General features: G+C 42.9%; 1 protein-coding gene across 1 annotated transcript; it reads right to left on the bottom strand.

Annotated features, from left to right (window-relative positions):
- Positions 1 to 1,455: 1,455 nt before the first annotated feature.
- On the bottom strand, positions 1,456 to 2,720 carry MED18 (mediator complex subunit 18; the record flags this gene model as incomplete). The annotated part of the gene is made up of 2 exons (XM_084243569.1): positions 1,456 to 2,009; positions 2,648 to 2,720. 2 exons carry the CDS (start codon positions 2,718 to 2,720, stop codon positions 1,456 to 1,458), a joined length of 627 nt encoding a protein of 208 aa, XP_084099695.1.
- Between the last annotated feature and the right edge of the window lie 19,299 nt (positions 2,721 to 22,019).

Below are 22,019 nucleotides of genomic sequence, written 5' to 3'. Positions count from 1 at the left end.
TCAAAAAAAGAATAATTATATATGTCAGCCAAAGATGTAATTAAAAGCTCTAAATTATAAAGCATAAAGCTTTATGTAAGCAAGAAATTGGGATCAAACTAAAACTCCAAAAGTAGAAGAATCAATAAAGTTATAGAAAATCCATATAACAGAACACAAATAGCAACTATAATTGTCAATATTTAAATACCAACTCTGCTAATTAGTAGTTGTATAGCCCAGAGAAAGCTAATGAATCTCTCTGCACCTCAGTTTTCCTGGTCATAAAATAGGTCTATTGTGAGGGTTAAATTAATTAACATACCTAGAGCATGTAGGGTAGCACTGACACATAACAGGAACTCAATAAGTAAGTTTTCTGTTTTGTTTTGTACAGGACACTAGACTAATTTTCTGGAAAGATAGTAATAATAAAAAACAGAAAAAGGAGGCTATAAGCCAATAAATATAGATTGTTTTTATGAAACAAATATATCTCATAAATTTACAAAAATAATCGCTAGAAGGCTGTATACCCAAATAAAGCACCTTTCTTTGAATAATAGAATTACAACTATTTTTTTTTTTAAACTTTCCTAAGAAACCTCTTTTTTTTTTTTTTTTAAATAGAGGCATGTTTTATTTATTTATTTGTTTGTTTGTTTATACATGCACTGGGTACAGTCAGAAGCGCGGGAGGGTGAGAGAATTCACCAGAGCCAGAGCGGGGAGCAGAGCAGGCAGAAAGACCGAAGCACACTGCTGAGGGGAGCAGCGGGCGACAGGAGAGGTCTGCGTGCCATGTGGAACCCTCCTCAGGTGGCCGGGGAGCAGCCGGGGATCGAACCGGCGCCGCAGAGGTCGCCGGCAGCTTCGCAACCCAGCGCTCAACCACTGCGCCACCAGGGAGGCCCGAATTACAACTATTTTTCTTAATATCTGTATTTTTAAGTTTTTCAACAACAAACATGCTTGCTTTTATGAAAGGTAAAAACTATCATCTCACCAAAATTAAACTAAAACCTACTGCCTGCTGAAATTTTTTTTTTTTGCTTCAACTGGTGATGAATCCACTCCAAATAAGTAGGATAATGGAATAAAGAATCAATTACAATTACAGTGCTTTTCTTAGCCTTTATAACCACACAGTACAAGTTCAAAGTCTCTATTCTACAAACTGAATATGTAAGTGGCAAAATGAGACTTTTCTTTCCAAAAGCTCATTTATTTCAGCTTCTTCTCTTAACGTAGAGGAATTAGACAGATTCATTTTGTTATCCTGAGCCTTTCATTTAGAAAAGCTGTCACAAAAAAGAACTTGTCCCAAGAGGAAAACAGTACAAAGAACCAACGAAATTCTCATTGTCCTTCATAAGGGAAAACTGCATGGCTGGCAGTATTGACATGTGGCATTTATAATGACTTCTTTATTGTAACAGGTGAGGAAAGGCCCTAATGATGGACAGATCTTCTTAGTCACATGAGCCTTTTGGGGTCTATTTTCTCTAAGTGAACCAGGGGTTTCAGCTGCTCGGCAAAGTTCCTCATGTCATCAGAGACCATGTCCTGCCCAGCTGGTGCAACAACACTTAGTTCCACAAGGTAGGAGAGTGACAAAGCCTCAATGCTGTCCGTGTTTCCAGGCACCAAGATGCGGAAGATCTTATACACCATAATCTTCATGATGCCCTTACGGAACAAGTGTCCCTTGGCAAGAAACTCATGGTCCATGCGGAAACCCATTTCCATTAAGAAGTCGGTGAGATTCTCAGATGTTGCAATGTCCACACAGTTTCGTACAAGGGCATGGCGGTTCTTGTCTCCCATTTCTGGCTGCCCCAGGTAGCGCAGATGCCAGGGTGCTCCTGCCCTATCCATAGAGCGCCGAGCCCTTAGAACAAATGGACTGGCCTGCTGGCCCTTAAGAAGAAAGACCATCTCATGGTCAAGGAAAGTCTCAGGTTCCATGTTGTCACACAAACCACGAAGTCGGTGGGTGAGGCTTTCCAAGCTGTGATCTAAAACACTTCCTGAACAAAGAAAAACACGCTATTGAGTTCCATCTTTCATGCTGAGTAATGAAATTAGCAAAAAAACTTAAAAATAAAAGTTTAGTGCAGTGTTTTGTAAAGCACAAACCCAATATGTGAACTTTTTTTGGCGTAAAGATTTATTTATTTATTTATACAAAAACAGGGGTACAGGCCAGATACACCGGAGGTTGAGAGGATTCACCAGAGACACAGCGGGGAACAGAAGAGGCAGACTGACAAAATACACTGCTGAGGGGAGCAGCGAGTGCAACAGGAGAGGTCTGCTGGCCGGGATGGAACCAGTGCTGCAGAGGTTGCGGACAGGATCGAACCAGTGCTGCAGAGGCTGCGGACAGCTTCACAGCGCTGTGCTCAACTGGCTGCGTCACCAGGGGAGGCCCCCAATATGTGAACTTTTAGAAGCTTTATACTGCCGACTCAATACTACTCAACTATACATTCAAAAATGTTTAAGGTAAATTTAATACTACCTGCTAACCATGATTTAATTAAAAAGTTGATGTCTACTGGGTACTAGAAACTATCAGAATGTCTCTATCTAATGGTCTCTCATCTCCACAGAAGCTTAATAGAAAAGCAGGAACCAGGTTATTCAAGTTCTCGAGTTCACCTACCCTGCAGCAGGTACTCCATCATGTTAATAGTGCCTCCAGTGACAGGCATCATGGTGACTGGAGGTGCCTCCATGGTGTCTGACTTGAAGACAAGTGAACTGGACTCAGATCAAGCAAAGCACAGGGTACACCTGGTGAAGAGTCAAATTTGTTAGTACATCAGAGAGGTGGAAGACACCAGGTCTGCTTGTGTAACTGGGCATGACATCAAGATTCATCCAACCATTCAAAACTTGCTGAGTGGTTACTATATAGACATTGTCAGGAAATAATACAGAAATATAAAACGAGACCTGGTTATGGAGTTATAGCATAATCTCATAGTTTCAAAGACTGAAACCTCTAATAGTTTTCTGTGCAATCGTGAAGTCGTCGCCAAATCTGCTATTCTGGGAGTCAATATCTCCTTTAATAAATGGGGCCAGTTACAACACTTTATCACTCAGATGACAAACTGCACATGTAACAACATTCAGAAGAACAGAAAGGTGACATAAGGTCTATCCTTCAATTTATAGCTGAGGACAGAGACTCGGAGAGCGGCCCATGAAAAAATATCAAGTCGGTGGCAGTGCCTGGAGCAGGCTAGAACTTGGAGGAGTTCCACCTCTCTGAAAATGCCTTTTAAGGCGTCTCAGGCATTAACGTGTTCTAAAGAAGGTGATTTAGGTCCTCCTAAGGCGGCAGAGGGCACATACCCACTTACTAAGGAAACCCACCTCCGCGCCTTCTCCAGCCTCTTTTCGAAGATCCAGGAATTACAAAAGCCACTCGGAGCTTTTGAGCCACAATCAGCCTACAACTGTGTTAAAATCCCCTTGATAGTGCAACTACACTTCCTCCTCCTCAGTGCCCGTAAGAAGCCGATGTCGCACAAGTCGCACAACACTGCCCCGCGACGTAAGGGTGCCGAGAGGGCACAAAATAGCCCTCTTTGTTACGGGACAAACAAGAGCGCATGCGCAGTACGCGATGCTGCGGTCTGGAAGATGGCGGCTTCCTTTGGAACCTTCCCCTGGGCGTGACCAAGCGCCGCTACGTCATAGGCGGTCCTCTATAAAAAATATTTTCAAGTTGGGCGACCTGGAGATTTTCTCTGTGTAGGAAATTACTTTTAACTAACGGGGAGAATAAAACCTGGGGAAGGGAGCTGCAGAAGAAAGAGAAGGAGAATGTTATAAAACGGATTTCTTTTTCTTTGGGTACCTAAAGGTGAAAAGGAAAGGCACCCTTTACTGTTTAGCATATAGTTCAAAAAAATTAGGAAGCTCAGCAATACATCTAATATTTGTTTTATTGTGCATATTGTACTTAAGTGTTAAATATAGGGTGATAAGTGAATTCAAATATTTATTGAAAGCTGCTTAGTGCCATGCACAAAAGATGCAGAGAAAGTGGGGACTAGAGTGTGGCTATTGAGGCACTCTCCTGGCGCCAAATTTAAGGGCCATTGTTACGAAGATAAATACTATTTTAATGCAATATTTTACAAAATTAATGTCAAAAATCTGTGATAGACAAAATATCAAAATTTGAAATTTGATCATCAGTGCAGTCCAATGAGGCAAGTATAATTATTACTGTAATTTTACAGATGGGGACACTAGATGTTAAGCAACTAGATGTTAAATAACCAACAAGGGAGTGGAGGCTGGCATACAAATCTAAGCCTGATTTCAGCTCCCACCCTTTTAATTACTTTATACTGCTACTTCTAACTCTAGTTCCTCTGCTGTAATTTACACCGCCTCCCATTCATTCATATTTTTAAAAATTGACATTTCTTGAAAGTCTATTGTGTTCTATACATTCTGTTAGCTGTTGACTCCATCTTTCCCCTCAAAAGAGCTTATGGGGGGCCTCCTCGGTGGCGCAGCGGTTTAGCGCTGGGTTGCGAAGCTGCCCGCCGCCTCTGCAGCGCTGGTTTGATCCCCGGCTGCTCCCCGGCCACCAGAGGAGGGTCCCACATGGCGCGCAGACCTCTCCTGCCGCCCCTGCTCCCCTCAGCAGTGTACCTTGGTCCTTCTGCCTGCTCTGCTCCCTGCTCTGGCTCTGGTGAATTCTCTCACCCTCCCGCGCTTCTGACTGTACCCAGTGCATGTATAAACAAACAAACAAATAAATAAATAAAAAAAAATGCCTCTATAAAAAAATTAAAAAAAAAAGAGCTTATAGGGGACCTCCCTGGTGGCCTAGGGGTTAAGTCTTAGCACTATCACTAGTATTACCTGAGCTCCCAGCCAGGGTGCAAACCCATATGGTGCAGCAGACCTCTCCTGTCTCCCCTTAGCAGTATATTTCAGTGGATCTGCCTGTTCTGCTCCCCACTCTGTTCCTGGTGAATCCTCTCTTCATCCCTTCCATCCCCATACCCTCTCCGCACCTCTGGCCTGCACCCCAGTTCTCCTATTCAAAAATAAAAAAAAAAAAATCTTAAAAAAAATAAAATTCATTTGAAAAAAACCTGTTTTTAAAAAAAGAGAGAACTTATAGGCAAGTTGTGGGAATTAGAGTTGAATTAAGGAGACCTACCATATAATTTAAATCTATAGGAAAATGAGATATAAACAACTTGCCTGCTTTGGAAGCAAACAGAACACTTGACCCGTCTTGGGGCATCAAAGAATGACTCCTGGAAATGGTAATGCCCAAAGTTACTTGAAGTAAGCGTTAATCAGATAAAGAAGGGGGGAAGGGCCTCCTTGGTGGTGCAGTGGGTTATGACGCAACCTATGAAGCTATCTGCAGCACAAGTTTGAGTGTGATCCCAGGCCAGGGAGCTACCCACATGGCACAGCAGACCTCTCCTAACTCGCCCGCTGCTCCCCTCAGCAGTGTATTTCAGTCAATCTGCTGTTCTGTTCCCCACTCTGTCTCTGGTGAATTCTCTCACCCCCACACTTCTGGCCTGTATCCCAGTTCTTGTATGCATAAATAAATAATTTTTTTTAAAAAAAAAGAAGGGAGTAAAATGATTCCAATAATGGAAATACCATGTACAAAAGGATATTGAGTTAAATAGAATTAAGATATAGAATCTGAAGATAAGGAGGGTAAAAATATGAGCCTGGAGAAGGGCCCAGATCCTAAAGGATGTTACTTGCCATATCATGGAACAGATGTGAGATTTATTTATTTATTTATTATTTTTATTTATTTATACAAGCACTGGGTACAGTTAGAAGCGCGGGAGGGTGAGAGAATTCACCAGAGCCAGAGCGGGGAGCAGAGCAGGCAGAAGGACCGAAGTACACTGCTGAGGGGAGCAGTGGGCGGCAGGAGAGGTCTGCGCGCCATGTGGGACCCTCCCCTGGTGGCCAGGGAGCAGCCGGGGATCGAACCGGGCTGCAGAGGCTGTGGGCAGCTTTTCAACCCAGCGCTCAACCGCTGTGCCACCAGGGAGGCCTCAGATGTGAGATTTAAAGAGATCATTCAGGCTACAGTGTAGAGAAAAACTGGGAAAGGAGAACCTGGAGAAAGAAGACTAGTTAGGGGCATTGACAGCTCCAGCTGAAAAATACTTGTGAGAGAAAAGACAGATTTTAAAAAATATGAAAGAATAGTTTGATGACTAACCAAAAAGATAGACTGAGAGATACAAATCTCTAGATTTCTACCTTTGGTGTCCATGAGTAGTGCTGTTCTCTGAGCTAGGAAACACAAAGCAACATGGATAAGAGAGGAAAGATGAGTTCATATGTTGACACGTCGAGCATATATTGTCTGTGGAATACCCAAGTGGCAGTGCCCAGGCAGACTTCAGAGAAGGGAGCTGAACTGGAGGTAGATATTTTGGAGTCAGACCTTCATAGCTGAAGGCCTGTCATTAAAGAGGAAGAGAAATGGCTAAGAACCAGATCTTGAATAGAACCCTTACATTTATTAAAGCTGCAAATACCCCAGGGCTTAGGATGTGCCTCCTAGTCTTACCTAATGTTTCATAACATTTGGCAGACTGACAAACTCTCTGCTGTTATGATTGGAGGAGGTTTTTTAATTGCTGGACCTCTCTTTTCCTATATAGACAATGACTTTGGAATAAAAAGCCCACTGATTTATGGGTTCTTTGAGTCATCATAGTATTTACCCAAATTATTTCTATGTAGGGTTACATTAAAAAAAAAAAAAGGAGCGACAGAAAATGGGTGAGCAATATGGTAAAACTTGCAAAACTTGGGCAAGCCTAGATGTTATAGGGATGGGTTTCTCTGATAAGGAAGTGAGGCCTGGAACTTAGAATAAGACTAACTTCTGTCCTCTCCCATTACCCAGCTATGTAACCTTGGGCAATTCACTTCCCCTCTTTGAGCATCAACTTCGTTTTTTTTTTTTTTAAACAGGGATACTAATAGTACTTTCTAAGAGGGGGGTTGCAAAAATAAAATGTTTATGAAACAGCATGGTGTGTCATTTATAAACAATCAATAAATGGTAGCTGTTATTATTATAATATTTATAACCCTCATTTGAGCAAGCACATTCTGTGTTATTGAATATATTTTGGGCACATCTCATCTGCCTGGATAGATTATAAGCATCTTGAAGGGAGAAATCATATATTTTCCTTATATGTGTTTGTGTGTCTTAGCTCAGGCTGCTAAAACAAAATGTCATGTATGGGTTGCTTATAAACAACAGAAATTTATCTCTCACAGTTCTGGAAACCGTAACTACAAGATTACAGTGTCAGCACGGTCAGCTTCTGGTAAGAGCACTCTTCAGATTTTAGGTTGTGACTTTTTATCTCTTCACATGGTGAAGAGCGGAGCAAAGCAAACTCTTGGGATTCTTAAAAGAGGACTAATCCCATTCATGCGGGGACCTCCTCATGACCTCATCTAATCCTACTTACAGCCCAAAGGCTACCCTCACAATATTATCACATTGGAAAATAAGGTCGCTGGCCTCCCTGGTGGCGCAGGGATTAAAGACACAGCACTATCAAGCTATCACCAGCCACTGCAGCAAGAGTTCGATTCCCATTCCCAGCCGGCCAGGGAACTACTCACATGGTGCAGCAGACCTCTCCTGTCTCGCTCGCTGCTCCCCTCAGCAGTGTATTTCAGTAGATCTGACTGTTCTGTTCCCCACTCTGTCTATGGTGAATCCACTTACCCACCCCTCCATCCCCGCACCTCTGACCCCACACCCCAGTTCTTGTATAGATACATAAATCTTTTTTGAAAAAAGATTTAACCATTGCTTTTCCATTTATTTCCAGCAGCCTCATCAGTTCATGTCATTCCTCCATTTAGAGTAAAAGCCAAAGTTTTTATTATGCCTACTTGATCTGCCCCAGCATTTGTTGCCTCTCTGATCGTATTCCCACCATCTCCATGTGTTCCTGCCCTGCCCCATCCACTCAACTCGAGCCACACTGTTCTCATTGCTCTCCCTGGAACATGTCAACCATCTGTCCATCTGAACTCTTTTGTAATTGTTATGCGTTCCACCTGGAACTCTGCTTTTCGACTGAACTGCAGGATGCACTCCCTTCCTTCCTTCTGGTCTTTGCTCAAATCCTTATCTGTGAAGCCTTCCCTGAATGTCTATTTAAAATTGCAATCCACTATCTGCCCCACCCACTACTGCTCTATTCTGCTGTATTTCTTGTCATAGCACATTTCACTAGATGACACACTACCTATTTAACAATTTATTTGTTTCTCTTTCTCCCCCCATTAAGACCTAAAGCTCCATGAAAGCAGGAACTTTCCTTAATTCAGTATCCCCAGTTCCTGGAATGCCAACTGACATGGTGCAGGCACTTCATAAATACTGTTTTTATTAAGAGAATGATTGGTAGAGAATGGAGGGTGATAGAGGGTTATTTACATGATTTGGTTGGTCTCCTGGATTTAGTTAGCACCAGAGCTAGAGGAGAGGAACATAAATCCTTAAATTACAGACTGGGGGACACTCTTTCCTCTTGGTATGTGCTGTCTAGTGTGGCAGCCATAGCCACATGTGGCAATTAACCACTTGCAATATGGCCAATTTAAATTGAAATATTCTACAAATATAAGATGCACTCTAAATTTTGAAGACTTCAAACCAACATGAAATATCTCAATTTTTTAATTGATTACATGTTGAAATGAAGTTATTTTAATGAAGTTATTTTAAGTAAAATATATTATTAGAACGAATTTCACCTTTTTCTGATTACTTTTCTAATGTGGAGACTAGAACATTTTTAATTCTTTATGTGCTTACAGTATATTTCTATTGGACAGCATTGCTATAATCTTTAGATTTGAAGGTGTGGCTTTAGAGCCAGACAGATCTAGGCCTGAATCCAAGCTACTGCTTTTGTGACTGTAGGCAAATTATTTAAATGCTTAGGTCTTTGGCAGTGACTGACTACTGTACATTGTACATATGCAATGAATCAGTTACTATTAAGAGAGTGGTTAGTAACTTGGGGATTTATAATTTTGAAAATTCTTGAGAAGAGTAGAACATCACATCTGTATAGTCATATAAAATATGACAAAGCCAGCAAGGAGAGAGTAGAGAGGAAGCGGAGAGTATCTTATATACATAAAGTATTGGGTGCCAGATACTTTATGCATATCTCATTTAAATCTCACAACAATGGATACTAACTCACTTAATATATAAGGAAACAAGCTGAAAGAAGTTAAGAAACTTCCTAATAATTGTCAGAATCAGGAAGTAAAACCAGACCTATACGCTTCCAGAGACTTTGCTTTGTTAAGTTACTCTGCCTCCTCTTGTGTAGTTCCAGAGAACAGGACTAGATTACAGGGAGACAGATTCTAGCTTCCTATAGGAAATAACTGATCACACTTGTGGTGTCCAGTGATTAAATGGAAAAAAGTAAGCTTTCCAGTGGAAATACTGAGGGAGAGATTGTGGTAGAGAGAATTTTTATTACCTGGAGTGGGAGCTCCAGTTTTAGACCTTCAACTCACAGTCATGGCATTTACTTAGTAACAGTTTCAAGCAATTGAGAAATATCCCCATATGCATATCTTATATGTATTATCAGACAGGGCCTGATAAACATGGAGAAAATGTGTATCTTAGAATTAAAAAAATGTGGTAGTTGAACCTTATGATTTCATAATTCATAGAGACACCTTGCATTTAGTAATTCTTCACCTTTGCATTTTTTCCTATTGCATTTTTTCCTACAGCCTCATTATTAATAGTAACCACCACGAGCAAACACCCAATGACAAATAACAAATGATACAATTCTTGCTCTTAAGGAGTTTGGCTTGCTGAGAAACAAGAAAACATCCCAGGTTATTTTGTGCCTGGTATTCTTCATTGGCAGCTGACTCAAGAGTTTACCTCACTACTCCACCCCTTGTATGACAGGCAACATCAACCATTTCATTCTCTTAATCTCAAGGAGGGGACCTAACAAAGTCTGCTGCAGAAGACTAATTGGTCTATTTATTTGCTCCTTTCTACTTAGCCCAGCCAACCCAACCCCAGCCTCTCTGGTTGACCAGGTGTTGAGGTGCCTCGAGGGGATAGGCTATAATAGTTAATGTATTACACATATCCATAAAAGATTAAAGATTAGCTCTGTTTTAGCTGAACTGTAACTGTCTGTTTGGGTTTCTCCCCTCCCAGCTCTGTCTGGGAAAAGCAGTGCAATTTTCTGTCTGAGCATAATTAACCCACAGGGTCTTGGATTTCCTGGATGAAGTCCTTTTGACAGTCCCCCCACCCGTTTGTGTGTGCTTACTGGGTGCCATAGTGGGACCTGGGATAAGCACTTTCTGTGAATCTGGCTCACTCATTTATTCCTCAATCCAGCCCTCTGAAGCAGATGATGTCCCCCCAACCTCATAGCTGCAAGAATTGTGAGTCTGCCATGCAGTATCTTCAGAAGTAAAAGGTTTTGTTTCTGGTCCCCTAAGATATCATCACCGTTAACCCCTTCCTTGGGTCAGTGGGTTATATATTGTCATTTACACTATCACTTCAAACACTTCTGAAGGGAGACTCTGTGTGCAGCCCAGAAGAGCTGAAAATGACCCCGTGAAGAAGCAGAAGGGCATGGGTTAACACACTTGTGCATAGGGTTGAAGATGGGCCCTGGAGTCAGGCTGCTTGAGTTAAAATTCTATCACTGTCTAGCCTTGTAAGCTTGGGCAGGTTACTTTGTCTCTGTGAACCTCCAGTGCTCATCTCTCCAATGAAGGGTCACTTGTAGGTGTCTCCAAGGTCGTTACAAGGTTTGACTGATATACACTTGGCACATAGAAAGCATTAATCAAAATTTCAACTATTCCCAATATTTTGTTTTTACATTTTAAAAGGACAAATTTATTAGGAAAAAGAAAGGAGAAGAAGCTTTCAGAGACACAGCCAAGCTGCCGCTATTCCCAATATTATTGTGGAGTTTAGACGCTATTAATAGGTTAAACAAAAACAAAATCCTGGGTCATCTCTGGCCTCAGCTACATACTGATATATAACTCTGAGCCAGTCACTTAATTTCTCTGAATCTGTTTCTTTTTTGTTTTTTTTAAATTTTTTTTTTAAATAACAGGTTTTATTGGGCCTCCCTGGTGGCGCAAGGGGTTAAGCACCGCACTATGAAGAAATCCACAGCCTCTGCAGCACGAGTTTGATCCCTGGCCAGCCAGGGAGCAGCCCACATGGTGCAGGAGACCCTTCCTGTCTCACCCGGGACTCCCCTCAGTAGTGTATTTCACTCAGTCTGCCTGTTATGGGCCTCACTCTGTCTCTGGTGAATCTTCTCACCCCTTGCATCTCTGGCCTGTACCCCAGCTCTTGTATGCATAAATAAGTAAATAAATAGATAAATAAATAAATAAATAAATCTTTAAAAAAATAATAAATAAAAAAACAGGTTTATTAAAGCCACAGTATGCTATTTTAGTCACATTAATTTTGTGTTTTTTTTCTTAGATTTATTTTATTTATTGATGCATACAAGAACTACGGTGTAGGCCAGAGGTGTAGGGGGTAAGAGGATTCACTAGAGACAGAGTGGGGAGCAGAACAGGCAGATCGACTGAAATACACTGCTGAGGGGAGCAGTGGCGAGACAGGAGAGGTCTGCTGCGCTATGTGGGTCAGCTCCATGCCCGAGGATCGAACTCATGCCACAGTAACTAATGATAGCTTGATAGCACTGAACTTTAATCCCTGCATCACCAGAGAGGCCCTGAGTCTGTTTCTTAATCTGTAAAGCAGGGAAACCTTGATAGGATTGCTGTGAAAAGTAAAGATTATATATAGTGGACTTAGCACGAAAACGTAACAGTTTTCAGATATTGCCTTCAAGTAGTTTGGTGGAAGAAGGACATAAACTTCAAAAAAGAGAATGAAAAGAAAATCTTAAGGAGAATTGGCAGGTCTCTCTATGGACATAGCAAGGCAAAGTGGTGTATAATTTAGTACACGCTCATGTGCCTGCTCTAGGTCAGATATTGCTCTAGACTGTTGGGATATGTAAAGGGGGCCTCCCTGATGGCGCAGGGATTAAAGTCTCAATGCTGTCAAGCTATGGTCAGTCACTGTGGCACGAGTTCTATCCCTGGCTAGGGAGCTGACCCACATGGCACACCAGGCCTCTCCTGTCTTGCCCGCTGCTCCCTTCAGCAGTGTATTTCAGTCAATCTGCCTGTTCTGCTCCCCACTCTGTCTCTGGTGAATCCTCTCACTGCCCATACCTCTGGCCTATGTCCCAGTTTTTATATGCATAAATAAATAAAAATAAATCTTTTAAAAAAAACACTCTATAAGTTGGAAACTATGCACCAAGATCAATAGAAAGTCCCCCTTTGGGGCCTCTCCGGTGGCCTCACAGCAGACTGAGCGCAGACTGTGAGGCTGTCTGCAGCCTCTGCAGTGCAGGTTTGATTCCCTGCCAGCCAGGAATGGCGCAGCAGACCTCTTCTGTCTGTCGCTGCTCCCCTCAGCAGTGTACGTGGGTCCTTCTGCCTGTTCTGCTACCTGCTCTGTCTCTGGTGAACTCTCTCACCCTCCCATGCCTCTGGCCTGTACTCCAGTGCTTGTATAAATAAATAAATCTTAAAAAGAAGTCCATCTTTGGCATTATTTGGAGATTGTAGAAGTGGTTGAAGAATCAGGCCCACTAACGTGGGTAAAGGAAAAACAATAGTAACTCTGTAATAATAAACATGTCACAGCAACCTGTAGTTCACCAAATAATTTTCATTTATCATTTCAGTTCATTCTCCTACCATCAGAGAAAGGGCAGAGTGGCAATGGATAAAGAGGAAGACATTCCGGGCCTCCCGGGTGGCGCAGCGGTTGAGCGCTGGGTTGCAAAGCTGCCCGCAGCCTCTGCAGCATCGGTTTGATTCCCGGCTGCTCCCCGGCCACCTGAGGAGGGTCCCACATGGCGCGCAGACCTCTCCTGCCGCCCGCTGCTCCCCTCAGCAGTGTACTTCGCTCCTTCTGCCTGTTCTGCTCCCCGCTCTGGCTCTGGTGAATTCTCTCACCCTCCCGCGCTTCTGACTGTACCCAGTGCTTGTGTAAATAAACCTTTAAAAAAAAAAAAAAAAGAGGAAGACATTCCTCACCTGGTCTGAGATGCCAGCTCTATCTCCTCTAACGCAGGTGACATCCTCTCCTATGGCCATTATGAAGATAAAAGAAAATGTATATGGTACATTTTCCATGTCTGGATTGCTGATATTATAGTCATCCCAATTTTATGGATGTGGACAGAGCTCAATGGAAGTTATAAAAGAGTTGTCAGCGAGAGCTTACAACTTCACGGGAGCGTTCCTGAGAAATCTCCAAGTTGGAAGAACTCCTCACTGCTGCTATCTAGTCTTCCCTCAGAGAAAGCTCAAGAATGTGGCTGTGTAAAGAATAGACACATGTCCAAAGGGTGACTTAAGCACAAAATTAAAGGCCCATCGAATTAAAAGTGATCCTTTGGACTCATTAGTCCAGCTCCCCTTTCTTCACCCTATAGAGTGATGGGGAAGCCAAGATCCAAGAAGCAGAAGGGACTTGCTTAAATGACTCAGCATAGAAGGGCGAGCCCTGAGGAGTAGGGAGACTTTTCTTTTGCTATTTCCTTCTGAAACCAAGCTCTTTAGTCATACAGACTTCAGTGGGTTCTTGACCCTGTGTTAGCTAGCTATGTGACATCATATCTGTAATGCACAGCCTCTGCATTCATAAAATGAAATAACAGCATCTGCCTCATTGGTCTGCTGTAAATGCTAAATTATATAGTATATGTAAAGTGCACAATAATTTAAGTATGTATTTATTTCCCATTTTACAGATGAGGAACTGAGGCTTGACTTTCTGTGGCTCAGTATGTACCTAAGGTGAAAGAGAACCTAGAAGAAATTGAAGAAACTTCTGGGTGAGAGTTAGGTGGGCACAGGGCAATCCAAGCTCTCCTTGCACCTGTCACTGGGAGCCACCTTTCTTTCAAAGAGCTCAAGAAGACACTACCCACCCACAGTGACCTTCCCTGTCTCTGCTGCCTCAGTGCACAAACAGATTGTGAAACAACCTGGGCAGTGACTCAGCCTGGGGGCCTGTTCTGCTGGTCAGTGCAGCAGGCTGGGGCTGTTTGGTTGAGCCTCAAAAGGACATTGTGTCTAACAAACACGTTGCTTGTCAAAGCCCTGACGGGGGTGCCAAGCACAGACTGTGAACTCTGGTCCCTAAGGCGTCACAGATGACTGAACTGGGGTGCCGACATTGTATACAACATCTCCTGGTTGTTTTTCTGGTCTAACAACCATCCAGGGGCAACCTCGAAAAAAGGGGAATTCTTAGAGAGTGGGGAGTTCCTATTTCTCAAGAGGCAGCTTGATGCGGTGACCAGAGCCTGGGCCCTGGTGTCCCCAATTATACAGACTTGAGTTCAAGTCCTGGTTCTGGTTCTGCCGTCTATGGTCCTTGTGACTTTGGGCAGCGACTGACTGTAAGTTTCAATTTCTTTATCCTATGAAATGCCCACCTTGTAAAATTATCCTTTAGAATTTAAAAATGTAAATTTCCTGTAACATAGAAAACCATCCCTAAATTTTTATTAGACTCTTGTGGCAAAATCTGCCTCTTCCCAACTTGACCTGTTGTATTGGCACTTTACCCCTCCGCCAGCAGTGAAAAAAGCAACCAGTAAAGCTGTCAATCAACTCAGGCAATTTGTAGCATTGTTTTACAATTGATTACTGTGTCCATTTCCTTGTGTTAGGAGAGAAAGACATTTTAAATCAAGGAGTGCAGTATGCCGAATAATAGTCCCCAAAGATAGTCAGATTTGAATCTCTGGAACCTGTTTGTGTTACCTTAAGTGGCAAAAAGCCTTTGCAGATGTGATCAAGTTAAGGATGTTGAGATGGAGACATTATCTGTGTGATAATGTCATCACAAGTATTCTTATAAGAGAGAGATAAAGAATATTTGACTACAAAAGAATAGGCAATGTGTTGACAAAAGCTGAGATTAGAGAAATGTGACTGCAAGCCAAGGAATGCAAGCAGTTACCTGAAATGGAAGATACCAGAAATGAATTCTCCTCTGGATTCTCCAGTTGGAACCAGCCAACACCTTGATTTTAGTGTCATGAGACTCATTTCTGACTTTTGGTGCCCAGAACTATGGTAGAATACATTTCTGGTTTTTGTTTTTTTTAAAGATTTACTTATTTATCCATATGAGAGCTGGGGTGTAAGCCAGAGGTGTGGGGGGTGAGGATTCACCAGAGACAGAATGGGGAGCAGAAAAGGCAGACTGACTGAAATACACTGCTGAGGGGAGCAGTGGGCAAGTCAGGAGAGGTCTGTTGCACCATGTGGGTTAGCTCCCTGGCTGTGTGGCTGGCAATAGCTTGATAGCTTTGAGACTTTAACCCCTGAACCGCCAGAGAAGCCCTTAATGATAAAAATTGATACTTTCCGTGTGCATTCACACAGTGGGTTATGACTCAACAATAAAAATGAAGTGCTGATACAGATGCTACAATGTGGATGAACCTTGAAAACATGCTGAGTGTAAGAAACTGACCACAAAAGACTACACAATACGTGGTTCCTTTTATATGAAATGATCTGAACAGGAAGCTCTAGAAGGACAGAAAGCATATCAGTGGTTGCCTAGGGCTGGAGGATGGCAGGATTGAAAGGTGCAGAGTTTCTTTTAGGGGTAATCAAAGTGTTCTAAAATTTAATGTGCTGATGGTTGCACAGTTCTGTGACTATACTAAAAACTATTGAGTTGTATGTTTGTGTGGTATATAAATTGTATCTGAATTGAGTTGTTAAAAATAATGCTAAGAGCTAACATTTTTTGAAAACTTGCCAGACAGTGCCTTCTCCTTTAACTCTGGAATTACAATGTAATAACAAGTAACCTCAATATTGGCTACATGTCAGGCAGGCATTATTTTAAAGCATTTTGCATATATTTTTTATTCCCCACATCAACCCAATAATGTAGATGGTATTATTACCTCATTTTAAGATAAGAAAACTGAGGTAGGGCCTCCCTGGTGACCTAGGGGATTAAGTCTCGGTGCTATCACCCCTAAGGCCTGAGTTTGCTCACCGGGCAGGGAGCTAACCTTGAGCAGACCTCTCCTATCTTGCTCGCTGCTCCCCTCGGCAGTGTACTTCAGTAGATCTGACTGTTCTGCTCCCCATTCTATCTCTGGTGAATTCTTTTTTTTTTTTTAAAGATTTATTTTGTTTTATTTATTTATGCAAGCACTGGGTACAGTCAGAAGAGCGGGAGCGTGAGAGAATTCACCAGAGCCAGAGCGGGGAGCAGAGCAGGCAGAAGGACCGAAGTACACTGCTGAGGGGAGCAGCGGGCGGCAGGAGAGGTCTGCGCGCCATGTGGGACCCTCCTCCTGTGGCCGGGGAGCAGCCGGGGATCGAACCGGTGCTGCAGAGGCTGCGGGCAGCTTCGCAACCTAGCGCTCAACCGCTGCGCCACCAGGGAGGCCCTCTGGTGAATTCTTTAACCCCTGCACTTCTGGCCTAGAAGAGCACCCTGGTTCTTCTAAGTGCAAAAAAACAAATCCCACCTTAAAAAAAAAAGAAAAGAAAAGAAAAGAAAACTGAGGTGCTGAGAGGTTAAGTAACTTGCCCAATGTCATACAGCTTGTAAGTGCTAGAACCAGATCGGACTTCTTTTTTTTTTTTTTAAAGATTTATTTATTTATACAAGCATTGGACATAGTCAAAAACACGGGAGGGTGAGAGGATTCACCAGAACCAGAGCAGGGAACAGAACAGGCAGACTGACGGGAACAGAACAGGCAGACTGACGAAGTACACTGCGGAGGGGAGCAGCGGGTGGCAGAAGAGGTCTGTGCGCCATGTGGGACCCTCGCCGGTGCCTGGGGATCGAACCAGCGCTGCAGAGGCTGCAGGCAGCTTCGCAACCCAGCGATCAACCGCTGTGCCACCAGGGGGAGGCCCTCCAGATCGGACTTCTGAGTGCAAGATCTTAGCCATTTTTTGCCTGTAGCGACATTTGCATCGCGGGGCTGACCCCTACACAGGGCTGATTGGATCTACTATTTCCTAGCCCCAGTTCTTTGCACAGCTAGTAGCATTTGCTGTTCCTTCATAATAGAGTCCCCTTTATACCCTAAAGCTTAGCACATTTCTGTTACTTCTACCCCAATAGACCCTGATTCCCTACACACCAGGGATGAGCAGGGGCTTCCTGAGGACTTCAGTACTGAGTATGATCATACTGACCCTAGCATCTGGGACTCCCAAGACCACAGACTAAGTGCTTCAACTTTTCCCAGGGCCAGCAGTTCAGCAGCCTCTTGCTGTACATATTCTAATGTGTAAAGGCCCCATGAATATTTTAATTAAAAACAGTTTAAAAGCGTGTTATTTCTAAAGTTCATTTACAAGTAATAAAATATTGTAATTAGAGTCTTGGCTTCTGCACTCTGAAAAACAGTTTGGCAGGTTCTTAAAAACTAAACACTTATCTCCTATCTGATCCAGCAATTGCAAACCTGTACTTTTTCCCAGAGAGATGAAGATTTATGTTAAGACAAAAAACTGTGCATGAATGTTTAGAGCAATTTTACTGTCAGCAGTTAAAATCTGGAAACTACCCAGATGTCCTTCAATAGGCAAATAGTTAAACCATGGTATATCTTTTGAATACCACTCAGCATGGAATACACATCAATTAAAAGGAAAGAAATATTAATACATTTCACAGCAACCTGGATGAATTTCCAGAGACTTACGGAGTGAAAAAAAGGCAATCTAAAAGGGTGACAATTGGTACAATTCATTTATGTAACATTCTCTTTTTAAAAAGAATTAATGTAATATTGACTTATATGTCACACTATTGAAATGACAAAATTATAGAAATGAAGAACAGATTACCAGTGCCAGGAGTTAAGGAGGTGGTGGAGGCTGAAGGAGAATGGGCATGGCTATAAAGGGGCAAGAAGAGTCCTTGTACTGATGGGAATATTCTGTTTCTTGAATATGTGCTACAGTTTGGGAAGATGTTTTTATTTCTCTTGGGTATATAGCAAAGTATAGAATTATTAGGTTTTATGGCAACTCTGTGTTTTACCTTTTGAGGAATTGCCAGACTGTTTCCAAAGGGGCTACACCATTTTACATCCCCACCAGCAGTATATGAGTGTCCCTATGTCTCCACTCCCTCCTCTTTAACCTATAAGCAACTTTTCCTAGCAGTCCTTCAGCAGACTCTCCATCCTATTTGATTGGTCAGAATGGGATCAAGTGCATGACTTCCCTTTAAACAATCACTGACCTTAACCACACTGACTTAGTTTTTGGCCAACCTGTGGAACATGGATATGGACACACACACACACACACACACACACACAGAGAGAGAGAGAGAGAGAGAGAGAGAGAGAGAGAGATCATACTAGACACTTTAAATTTTTGATTTATCACTTAACAATATACTGGATTTATCTTCCATGATCATACATATTCACTTATAAGATTTTTTTTAATTTTTTTTAATAGAGGCATATTTTATTTATTATTTGTTTGTTTGTTTTGTTTATACATGCACTGGGTACAGTCAGAAGCACGGGAGGGTGAGAGAATTCACCAGAGCCAGAGAGGGGAGCAGAGCAGGCAGAAGGACCGAAGGACACTGCTGAGGGGAGCAGCGGGCGGCAGGAGAGGTCTGCGCACCATATGGGACCCTTCTCTGGTGGCCGGGGAGCAGCCGGGGATCGATCCAGCGCCGCAGAGACCGCGGGCAGCTTCGCAACCCAGCGCTCAACCGCTGCGCCACCGGGGAGGCCCCACACTTATAAGATTTTAATGACTGAATTTGTGGGTGTTTTAATGTCTGTAACATACAGCAGCCTTTCTAAATTTGTCCTAGTACATTGAAAACCAGATTCAAAGAAGTTGATTCAAGAAAGAGATGGAAGATGGCAGAGTTTAATTTCTTGGATCCTTTGTCTCTAACTCACAACAAGAACTCAGGTATCTTCCTTCTCTGAGAAAAGAGATCCAGGGTCTCCCTGTTGGCACAGAGGTTAAAGACAGCACTGTCAAGCTATTGCCAGTCACTGCAGCAAGATTTCGATCCCTGGCAGGCCAGGGAGGGGGCCCACATGGCACAGCAGACCTCTTCTGTCTCGCCTGCTGCTCCCCTTAGCAGTGTGTTTCAGTGGATCTGCCTGTTCTACTCCCCACGCTGCTCTGGTAAATCCTCTCACCCTCCAGTCCCTCTGGCTTGCACCCCAGTTCTTGTATGCATAAATAAATCATAAATACATAAATCTTTTTTAAAAAAGAAAGAAATGAAAGGGATCCAGAAGTTACTTCCTCTGCTTTCCTTTATTTCCACTTCAGTTCTCACTACCCCCTGCAGTTTGTTTCAGTAACTGTTGCGTCTCTTTTTCCTTCTTGCTTTTTCCCCCTCCCTTCCGTGTCTCCTGAAAACCTAAAGAGAGCTCCTTAGAAAGACATTTGAGACCCTTCATAATTGAATTAGTCACCCTCTTTTAGTAGCAAGTGACAAAAAAGCCAATCTTGCACACTTATCTAGCTGAAGAGTGTAGGTAAAAACTTCTAGCATATTTGAATCTAGAGACTCAAAAAGAATCATTAAGAATTTTTCTCTTTCATCCTTAAATTTGACACTTCTTTCTCTTAACTTTCCTAGAATTTCTTTTTCTCCCAAGCATTTCAGCAAATGTTCAGGGGAAGATTTCTTATTGGCCCAGCTTCTATTACATCCATACCAACTACTGCTGTGTTCTAATGTAGACCTACAATGTAGACCTAGAAAGGTGGTCATGTCCACCAGAATTACATAGAATGAGTAGGATGAGCACATGGCTAAAGCAAAATAGGACTGTGCTGTTTCCAAAAGGTTTTGTAAAGGAGGCTGCCTAGGTAAATGCTAACATCCTTATCCTGGTATTTAGCATGGTGCTCAGTTTGCCCCCACCAGAGTGGCCACAGAGCTAGTTTACAGCGCGGTGTCCATTCTGACCAGCTTGTGCCTCTACTCTTGCAGCTGTTAAATATTTTGAAGATGACTGCTTTCCTTTTCCACCAAATGAATGGTTTTGCCCCAATGTATCAACTCTCTCAGCTTCTGTTCCTGCCCACAAGGTCCCTGCACATCCAGGGACCCGGCCCAGTGCTAACACTTGTCTGAAGAACAGTCTAGCTTTCAAGTCCACCTATTCTCAAAGGCCAGCTCAACCACCATTTCCTCCATGAATACTAATAGCCCCCAACTGGAATTGACCTCTGACCTGCTGTGCTCCATCTAAATACTCTATTAGGCCCTCTTTTATTGTCTCTTTGCTGGGAATTAGACCTTTACCCCCATTACCTCTCCTCTGACACACTAAGCTTGTTGAAGGCAAGGACCTACTTCTTATTCTTTTTCTGCTTCCCAAAACTCACAGTCATCCTCTCGCTGCCACTTAATTAGTCCCATGACACACAACAAAGCTCTACACCGCTAGGTTTATTCCTTCCTAAAATAGGATTCATAGCACTTACCTCACAGGTTTTTTCGAGAGGGCGGAAATGCACACACATAAAATTTATTGAGCATATTCTATGTGTACCAGAGACATGACCTGCCTTATAAAGGTAAATGCCCATAGCTGTAGAACGGGGACTCAAAGACTTGCTCCCAACCACTGTGTCAAATGGCCTCCCATATAGGAGACTGCACATAGTAGGAGCGCAACAAATGTTACTAAATGTCTGAATCTTGAGTGGAATCAAATTGCTTTGGTTGCACTTTTGCCTAAACTGTGGTTTGTCCCTCTCCAGTTCATACTACCTGTGTCATCAGCCCACGTGACACACACACCCCTGGGGGGCCCCTTAATTCCTGCTGACCTGGAATGTGTTTTCCCAGTGCTCCGGTAAACTGGGAGGAGCTCATGGGCTGTAAATCTTGGATCTGGGACAGCCCAAAGGTCTTTGTTGGCGGTAACCCAGACAACTGCTGGAACTTGAGCCAAGGGAGATGCAGTCTGTGGGGGAGGAGGAGCCTTCCCATCCTCTCCCCACACAGAGGAGTCCAAGGTCCGAGGCTGCAGGTCTTGAACGTACTGTTCACCCTTTGGTTTCCCAGGAATCCATGGTGATAAAAACACATCATTGCAAGTCTCCTCACTTCATAACTGCTGCATGGCTTGATATTTGGGGAAAGATCCATGGGGATCTCAATCCACGAGATTCATATTCCTGCTCCTGGAAACAAAAAAAGTTACTTATTTTCCATTTATCAAGCAGTTGATATGTGCCTAGTGTTGTTTCAAACATGATATGTGCTTGATTTAATGCAGTATTTCTCAACCTCACGGCTATGGACATTTTGTACTGAATAATTCCTCGTTGCAGGGACTGTCCTGTACATTGTAGGATGTTTAGCCACATCCCTGGCTTCTACCCAGTGGATGCTCTATCCCATTTGGGACAACCAAAATGGCTTCCAGACTTTGCCAAATGTCCTCTGGGGCAAATGTCCCAGAATGAGAACCACTGATTTAATTGAGTGGACGCTAATCTGTTGACCTAGGTACTGTTATTATGCCTTCGTACAAAAGAGGAAACAGAGTCTTAAAGAGAGGAAGTGATTCAGCTAAGGTCATACAAGTGGTAAAGCAGGTAATTTGAACTCTCACTCCATTGCACAGGCTTTTAACCACTAGACCAGGGTTAGCCTGGGGAGGTTTTGTCTCTCCAGGGGATATATGGCAATATCTGGAGACATTTTTTGTTTTGTTTTGTTTTGTTTTGTCTTTTTGTTAAAGATTTATTATTTATGCATACAAGAACTGGAGTATAGGCCAGCGGTGCAGGGAGTGAGAGGATTCGCCAGAGACAGGGTGGGGAGCAGA

This window comes from Talpa europaea (assembly GCF_964194135.1).
Source record: "Talpa europaea genome assembly, chromosome: 9".
Classification (NCBI taxonomy): domain Eukaryota; kingdom Metazoa; phylum Chordata; class Mammalia; order Eulipotyphla; family Talpidae; genus Talpa; species Talpa europaea.
The sequence above is the reverse complement of the archived record's forward strand: the minus strand, read 5'-3'. Positions and strand labels throughout refer to the sequence as shown.